Consider the following 9,286-nt stretch of genomic DNA (forward strand, 5'->3'; position numbering starts at 1 on the left):
GGTTTATGGGCCACATCTGGCAATACTTAGGGATTATTCCTGGCTCTGCACTCAGGAATTACTTCCTGGGGGTGCTCAGGGGACCATATGGGATACCAACAATTAAATCTGGGTTGGCTGCATGCAAGGCAGTTCCTTGCATGTTCCCTCCTTGCTGTACTGTCCCTCTAGCCACAATGCTTCCTTTTACAATTTCCTAATGAAAATAGTTCAGTAAAAGATTTATGGGGTTCATCCTTTGTGAGCAAAAAAGACAAACTCTGTAACCAGACTATTGAACAGTCTCTGAAGAGTGTCCTTTTGTTTCAGGATTTATGCACCCTGGATTTCTCTTGAAATTGAAATGAGTTAGGTCATTGATGATATGTCAGGGCTTATTATTAATATTAAAATCGAGTGAGACTTTTGTGTGTAGGTGAGTTTTTAGGGAAGAAGCTCCCATTTTATCATATTATAAAAAGGGATATCTGATCCTATACAAAAATAATAATAATATAGAATTGCAGGGTGAGACTGTATCTCTGATGAAAGCCTGGCTCTGGGCTCTTTTCCTTCCTTGGATGCCCCTTTGGCCCAAACCAGCCAGCAATTAAAAAGTATTCTGCATGCTGGAGAAGACAGGGGTTTGGGGAGCCTTTCCCTAGGGGACTTGGATGCTTTCAATCCTGCTTTGATCAGGTTATTCCACTACCACCACTCACATTGTTGTCTAGCAACTAGTGGCCAGTCTTTTATGTTACTGTGCTGGTGCGCTGGGCAGGGTAGCCTTCACCTGTGGCAGTCATCCTGGAAAAAGAGGGTAGTTTGGCTACAGAGCATAGGAAGAATGTTGTATTTGGGTCAGAGGGCAGGAGCAGAGCTAGAGCTCTCTGATCACTGCTAACACTAAAGGGAAACACCTATAGGCATCGTGGCTTCCGACCTGAGTTGACCACTTGTTTCTGTCATTTTTGCCACCCAGTTTATAGAACTTTGAAGGTAAAAAAAAAAAAAAGTTAGGTCATCATGACCTAACTCATTTCATTGCTTTTGGGCCATACCTGGTAACGCTCAGAGGTTACTCCTGCTATGCGCTCAGAAATCGCTCCTGGCTCAGGGGACCATATGGGATGATGGGGATTGAACCGAAGTCCATCCTGGGTCAGCCATATGCAAGTGAAATGCCCTACCACTGCGCCATTGCTCCAGCCCCAATTTGTAGAACTTTGAAACTAAAACGGCTGCTGAGAGCATAACCCCTTCCCAAAATCAGAACTTAGTATTTTGCTTGCTGATTTGAAAGTATCACAGCGGTTAGCAGTCCCCACAGGAAAGGCAGCTATAGGGATGCTCCTTCCACTTCTGTGCCCTCAGCTCCATAAGCTCCCCCTCATACCTCCATACTAACATCTCAGATAGCAAAAGTGGGGAAAGGCTGAGCCAATGCCCCACATAGAGTTTTCTGGAAGCCCTGGGCATTTCTTTCACGCTTCCTGGGCCAGATTTCTGCCACTTGTTGAGCCTGAGCAGTTAGGAAAGGTATGTCTGATGCTAGTTGAGTGAGTGGGAGTGAGGAAATTAGGGTGGGGCAGCCCTTCTTTAATTCTAATATTAGGACAATTAGTGAGGCTGGTTGGCAAGGTAGAGCTTGAGGAGGAAGTATCTCTCCTAGAACACAGAGCTTTATACCTGATTCCGCTTGTCATAAGCACAGAGGGAAAGGTTCTATTCCATCTCTCAGCACATCCCATCTTCCCACACTACCAATGGGACTCTGCTGCCCGCTGCACACACGTACCCTCCTTGAGTACGTGTGTCAATGCCAGGATCTCAGCAAAACAGGAGACAAGTGAGTATGATGAGGCTTGCTGGGTCACTGCATTTTCAGCCTCGTGCCCAGTGTACATCCCTGTGTATGCCCAGACTTGCCCAGATATCACAGTCAAATTTCATCCCTTTGCTCCTTCAGCATAGAGCATCCCAGGGCTGACACACATCACAGCCTTGACCCCTGAGAGACCGCCCTGCTCACTTGAGCAAAGGTTTCTCCATTCTATCCCTGCCTCTTGCCAGGATGGTGGCAGAGCTCTGGGATGGTCCCACAAGCATCTCTTGTGCCCAAGTAAGATCCTGTGAGTACCCTATGGGTTCTTGCCAATCTCCACTCTGTCCCTGCATATTTCTTCTGGGTCTCTATCCCCACCTGAGCCACACACTGCCCTGTAGTCTATATGTAGCCAAGGGTCCGACAAGCCTTTGGCCTTTGCTGCTTCAGTTCACAACCCCCCCACCTTTGCACTCAGAGTAGGAACCTAGCAATTTGGCTAAAGTTTTGTTCATAGGAGCAGGTGAAGGTGCCTTTTGGTTTCCAAGGTGTTCTCTGAAATGCCCCCTGCTGTGCTGGCGGTGGCTTTCAGGGTCTTTCCTCCTTATTTGTCTGGACCCAAAAAAACCAACACATACACCCCACTCCCATGCTTCCTCTAGTGCCCAGTGCTACTGCACCCATTGGTGGGGCTTCCGCTCTGGGAGGTGTCTCAGGCATAACCTTCTCTGAAGACCCATATTTTATGCTATCCTGCAGCCTTCGAAGTCCCTGGTTCTGTCATAAAAACCATAAAAATGGCTTTTTTCGACTCGAAAAGGACTTCAGAACTGTTTATCCGTTTTCTGTCCTTAGTTGTTTTTAATGTCTTGTTGAGTAGCTTTTGTGCTGTTGTTAGTATTGTTGTTTTATTTAGGAGAGAACAAATTTCTACAAGCTGCGAAGGAAACCAGAAGCCTTCCCTCTCTAATTACATCCATTATTTCAGTTCCCATTCATCTTGCTTTCTTGTTTCAGAGCAGACCTTCCTATTCCCCAGCAGCCACTGTCGTGCTTTGTGAATGAATAAGCTGCTGTGGCGTGTGAAAGGAGTTGTCAGCCTGCCTTTTAGATGTATTAATATTAGGGATTATAAGAAATGGTTAGGCTGGATGCAGAGTTGATAGTGTCAGACTTTACCTTGCTCCTTATTGGAAATTATTTTTTATTTTAATGTTTTATATAATTAAAAGGCTATGATTTATAGTATATTATTAGTTTGAAGATTGGTGTGGTAGAAACAAGGGGGTGACTTGGACTTCTTTTGAAGGACAGGGGAGAGTGGGGAGGAGGAACAACGAGGATAAGCCACTCTGCCTAAACTTGGAGACAGTTTTTACAGACCATAAGACAGAGCTGGCCTGACCATGTTTATCCCACCTGTGAGGCCGAGCTAGCATTAAGGAGATGGTATTCCACTGCATAATTATCTTCCTCACATAATTTCTGAACCCCATTTTTAAATTCAAAAATTGGATCATAATCTTTAAAAAAGATTTACATTTAATAAACCCCCCCACCTTTTCACACACACACCAACAATTATACGGTGTACTGTGGTGTCATTTGACTTCACAAATGTCTTTCTTTGTTTTGTTTTTTATCCTGTTATGAACTTTTGTGATTTATCATTGGTTTTGCAATCTTTTTGGAATCCCAAAGGTTTGGCCTCACATCTATGATGCCACCCTCACCATTACTGTTTCAGTGTCACTCCTTTTCTCATCCCTCCTGCCATCTCCCCCCTCCCACCCACACTCTTGCCTTTCCCTCTGGGAATCACCATAGTTTTCACTTCATCAAGGAGTTGGTTTTGTTTGGATTTATATTTTGACAGCTTGCTTTAGTTCTATTCCATATTTGAGTGAAGCCATTCAGTTGTCTCTTGTAGCCTGACTTAATTTACTTAGTATCTTTATGTCAAGACCCATTTTATTGTTCAGAAAGGCACAATTTCATCATTTTGAAAAAGTCAGACTAGTATTTATTTTTGTTCTGGGGTCACACCTGGTCGCACTCAGTAGTTACTCCTGGCTCTACCCTCAGAAGTTGCTCCTGGCAGGCTCGGGGAACCATATGGGATGCTGGGATTCGAACCGGAGTTCATTCTGTGTTGGCCTTGTACAAGGCAAGCACCTTACCACTCTGCTATCACTCAAGTCCCAGATTAGTATTTATATCACAATTTCATGATTTAGTTCACTGTCAATGGGAAAACTGGGCACTTTATAATAGCCACCAAAAATAAGAATGCAGAGATGTTAATGGAGAGAGAGCCTGCTTACTGCTCTGGTTCTTTAAGGTTGCTCCATGAGCACATCCTACTCAGCAAAAGGTGCCCTGGTCTCCTCAGGGAAATGAGGAAATAACTGTCATGGTCAGAATGGTCACCTTAAGTCACAGAGACAGGATACCCTGTATAATGGGCTCTGCAACCTTAACTTTGCTCAGACGCCACCTTTTTTGTAGCTTTGGCACAGCATTCTGGGCAGGAGTAGTTTGCTTTGAAATAAGACTTAAAAATTTCTAAGCTTGGGGCCCAAGTGATGGTGCAAGCAATAAGGTGTCTGCCATGCCCGTGCTAACCTGGGTTTGCTCCCCCAGCGTCCATTATGGTCCCCTAAGCCAGGAGTAGTTTCTGAGCGCATAGCCAGGAGTAATCCCAGAGTGTCACCAGGTATGGTCCAAAAACAAAAACAAAAAAAAATTCCCAAGCTTATTTGAAGTTACAGTGTGGCAGCAAGTAAATTCTACTCAGAATATAAATTCTAAAATATTATTATTCTGATTTTTAGGAAATATTCAGGATGTAATATTACAAGAAAATCTGGAAAAAGAAGACCAAATTCTGGTTTCCCTGGCAGGATTAAAACAGGTATGTCAGTTCATTTCTGTGTCCCACAGCTCACCCTGAGCTGAGAGCCAGTGGTTCATCAAACACTTGAATTTTGGCCTCCTCTTGCTGCATCCTGTGATTCTAGGACTAGTGTTCAGCCTGTTCCATCTCTGCCTTTTTCTCTTAAGAAACCTATTGAGTTGCTCCTCACCCAAAGTCAATGTGATATGGTGTGCTGCATAATTGTGACCATTGTAATGCTCCACTCTCTGTAATAATCCCCGAGTGAGCGGGTCTGAAGCGAGGTGACTGCACGAATTAATAAGCCAAGACACTCTTAGAGAAGGAAAAACATGAGATGGGTGGCTACATCCTCGTGGTTCCTGAGCCCATCAAACCAACCTCTTTATTTATAACCAGGAGGGGAAGGAGTGAGAGACAAAACTCAAGCTAATCCAGTCCAGTCCTTTTTCCATGTAAAAAGGGGTAGGTGAAAAGGAGAGAAAAACTGGGGAAAAGTCTTTGTTTTGGGTAAAACAGGGTGTAATCCAACACATTGGTCATTCACCCTAAAGGAGTGAATGTTCCTGGGCACATGCCCTTCCTAATCACCACGTCCAGCTGACCTCATAGACAAAGGCCCATATAGACAAAATCCCTCTGAGGGCTAAACTCAGCAGGAAACCTCAGTGAAAAGAGCACCCTGCTCTCTCAAGGCCTGCCTGTGTCATTGGCCATTCTGGCTGGATTAAACACTCTAATGCCAAGGACTGTTCAGTGTTTTGTGTGTGGCACATGGTGCTTCCAGCTTAAGGTAACTGTTGAGGGGCTAGCAAGATAGTATAAGGATTTAGGCACTTGTCTTGTATGCTGCCAAACCCCAATCCTTCTTACCCATTCTTACCCAGTGTGGTCCCCCTGAACACCACCATGAATGAGCCCTGAGCACAGCCATAGAAGCCCTGGAGTGCTCCCAGGTGTGGCTAAGTCCTTACCTTTTCCCAAAGGAATAAGATAAGTAAACAATTGCCAAAGCTATTCACACACACTCTCTCTCTCTCTCACACACTCTCTCTCACACTCTCTCTCTCTCTCTCTCTCTCTCTCTCTCTCTCTCTCTCTCTCTCTCTCTCTCTCTCTCTCTCCCCTCTCTCTCTCTCTCTCCCCTCTCCCCCCCCATGTCTCACCCTGTGAGAACCTTGACCAGAAGACAGAAATGTCCGTTGGTTATTAATTAGTCAATGGCTTTCATCAGTTCGCATTTTTTTTCTGTTATTCCTGTGCTTAGAGAACTATTTATATTCACACTATAAAGAAAAGGGCAGTGGTAAGTCCAGTTTAAAATGTATTAGAGGGTAAGCATTTAAAACCCAAAGTCATTCATCTTTTTCATTTCTTCTTCTTTGAAAACAGATCAAAGACATTCTGAAAGGCTCCCTGCGTTTCAACCAGAGCCAGCTGGAAGCCGAGGAGAATGAGCAGATCACCATTGCCGACGACCACTATTGCTCCAGCGGCCAAGGCCAGGGTCCTCGCGAGCCTGGGGCCTGTGAACAGGTACTGGATCCACACTGCCATCCCTCTCTCTCTCTTGCCTTCTTTCCCTCTCTCCCTCCCCCAGATCATTACAGTGATGGTCAGATTATTGGACTGACTGTTTTACCTCCTTCCTCTGTACACAGCTTTTTGTTGTTTCCCAAATTCCCCTTTCACCACCCCCTTCCTTGTTGGAGGCATGACCCTGAAGGCTGGGGGCTACACACCAATCTGACTATGATGCTTGCCACAGCAGTGACTCATCAGGCTGTGGAGCTCACATACCAGCAGGCTCCCCAAGGCTATTTATTCTGGACATAGCATCATGTTCATGGAGGTCACTGCTGTGCTCACACCTATGCCCACCAGAGGTCCCACTTTCCTGGCTTTGGTACACACCTGGGTAGTCAGCCCCCATCTTTTGGGGGATACCTGCCCATTACTGTCTGAGGAATGGCATACAGAGCATAATAGACTGTAGAGCTACCTGGATGATGCTCAGACCCTGTGGGACACAGTACTTGTTTATTTTGGTCTTGGCCCTCACCCAAGCGTGCTCAGACCTTTTTCCTGGCTCTGTGCTCAGGGGTCACTCTGCTCAGGGCCATATGTAGTTCTGGCAATCAAACTTGATCGATTGCATTTAGGCAAGGTTCTTATTCAGTGTGGTATCTCTCCAGCTCTGGGGCATAGGATTTGAACTTGGGACCATACTCTTACCAGACAGACATTCCGAGCCAATTTCTCTTTTCATCTAGGCCCTTCACAGCAGTCTTTTCTCTGGGTCCTGCTCAAGTCTTTGCCCTTAGTTAGGAGAGCATGGCTTTTGTGGTGTTGTTTTTTTTCTGTGTTAAAGTCTGTGAAGATGGTAGCCTGCTATTGTTGGAGACAGCCATGTTTTCCCAATATGCACTGCAGGATAAATATGAAATAAGCCAAGGCCTGACAGTTCCAAAAGTTTCCCCATGTGCTTGTGTGCTAGAGAAGCTTCCCAAAGTCAACACTGCCCTGACCAGGTGGCCTCTCTGAGGAACTGGAAAGGGCACACAAGGGGCTACCATCCCCTCCCATGTAAACAATTGCCAAGGCTATTGCCCCTCCCATGTAAACAATTGTGCCTCAGTGGTTGTATATATCAATAGGAAACAGTTTCACACTAAAGATGCACAACCTTGAGGCTTGTTTTTGTGTACACCCTAAGATCAAATTGTCTCTTCTCTAGCTCCAGTCTTGTTGGGTTTTCAGAGTGAAAAGGCAGCTGAGCTGACATTTAGACACCATGTTACTGAGAGGGACATGAGGTTCAGAGAGTGTCTGATTCCTCCTAGACGTTTCCAGAAACTTTCCACTTTTTATTTTTCACGCTCTGGCCATAGTCCACAGGTGGCCTGGGCCATGCACCCAGTGCTCTTTCCTCCAGGGCTCTCTAGATCCAGTTTGATGTTGGGCATCTCATGCATTCACACCTCTCCCCATGCTGTGGGTAAAATCATCCGGGGTTGACATTCCTGCCATTGACTTGACTTCCAGCCCAAAGCAGGTGGCGGTGTCTCTGCCCCTCACCACACACCACACAGGCCTCATGGCTCAGCTTCTTCTAACATTAGAGAGCCCAATAGCTGGAAACACAGCACCATCTTGACAGCCACTTCTGTCCCCCAACCTCACCCCCCAACAAAAGACTACTTGAAACACTTAGATTTGGAGCCCTTTTTGGTGCCCTGTTACTTTGTAGTGGCCATTCCTGGCTTCTGAGTTTGTTGAAAGATCCAGATAATGCTGTTGCCCTAGGGAGCCCCTCTTTCCCCCAACCCCCAGAGCAAACCCAAGAGATTACAAGCTGCTTATGTCCCTCCATGGCTCCCCTAGAACTCCAGACACCTAGCTCCGAAGCTGCCATCCCCGGAGAAACCAACTGTCCCGAGAAACCAACTCTCATTCCCCAGGCCTGGAAGTACTTGGTTTTAAAGAAGCCAACCAGACATGGCCCTCTTCCCTCTGACAGAATGCAGGACCACACTTACCCCAGGGGTGCCCCCTCAATTCCATCCACTCACCCTTCTGCCCCTTCTTCACAGGCCTCTTCAGAAACACCAGGGCTCAGCGACCGCGGAGGCGCAGAAGACTTCATCATGGTCTCCAAAGAGGACGAGCCGAGCAGTGCCAGGGGACCCTTGCCTAGCCAGGCCCAGCCTCTTCGCACCCTCAGGAACACATCCGGCAAAGGCGAGGCCCTGACCCGCACCCCTCTGGTGTTCTCTGATCCACTGATGGGTTCTGCCTCAGCTTCCTCTAGCAACCCCAGCTCCAGCCCAGATGAGGACAGCAGCAACAATAGCAAAGACTCTGGCTTCACCATCGTGAGCCCCCTGGACATCTGACCCCGGCCTTGTGGCCTGCCTGGAGGGGAGCTGATCACCCCCTCTGCAGCCCTAAAGCCCTCCTGAGATTTATCCCCCAACTCCATGGGGGTCCCTCCGAAGCCAACATTTCTTTTCCAAAATGCCCATGGCAGCAGGGCAGCCCCAAGAAATCCTTGAGAGAGAAGCAACTAAGCCACTAAACTCCAGCCCGGCCTTTGGAGGAAGGCAGAGAGGGCATCAGAGCTGGCTTAGTGTCATGCTCGCTGTCTGGAAAAGATAGTGAGACTCCCTCATCCTCTGTGTTCCTCCTCCCCAGCTCAGAAGGTGTGACCCCTCCATTCACTGAGAGCTCCAGGAGGGAAGAACAGTGGTTTCAACCCTTCCCTCACCCAGAGCCTCAGACCTAGGAAATTTGACCAACATACAAAAGAAACTTCCTATCTCTCCACCGCTTTCTGCTGCCTTTGGGAAGCCATAGGAACAGTCAGATGCAATAGAATCAACTAGAACCAGTGGGTTCCAGGACTTGGGGTCAGGAGGACAAACACTCACTCCTGGCCACTCAAGAAAGTTACATCCATCTCTAGAAATAATATTTTAACTTAGGAGTGTTGTGGGGAGACTTAGATTTCCTCCTTATGAAAGAATATATTTCCAGTCCTCAGCCCCCATGGACGTCAGCCATCACAGTCCATCTTTAAGGCAACT

General features: G+C 46.8%; 1 protein-coding gene across 1 annotated transcript in view; it reads left to right on the forward strand.

Annotated features, from left to right (window-relative positions):
• TBC1D5 (TBC1 domain family member 5) overlaps nt 1-9,035 on the forward strand; it is a 543,770-nt gene extending 534,735 nt beyond the window's left edge. Inside the window, exons 22-24 of the mRNA XM_049766154.1 lie at nt 4,639-4,718; nt 6,093-6,236; nt 8,294-9,035. Of these exons, the coding sequence (XP_049622111.1) occupies nt 4,639-4,718; nt 6,093-6,236; nt 8,294-8,596 (527 nt within the window). The 3' untranslated portion in view covers nt 8,597-9,035. The remainder of the gene's footprint in view (nt 1-4,638; nt 4,719-6,092; nt 6,237-8,293) is intronic.
• Nucleotides 9,036-9,286: the final 251 nt, after the last annotated feature.

The sequence above is a fragment of the Suncus etruscus genome, chromosome 20, assembly GCF_024139225.1.
Source record: "Suncus etruscus isolate mSunEtr1 chromosome 20, mSunEtr1.pri.cur, whole genome shotgun sequence".
Classification (NCBI taxonomy): domain Eukaryota; kingdom Metazoa; phylum Chordata; class Mammalia; order Eulipotyphla; family Soricidae; genus Suncus; species Suncus etruscus.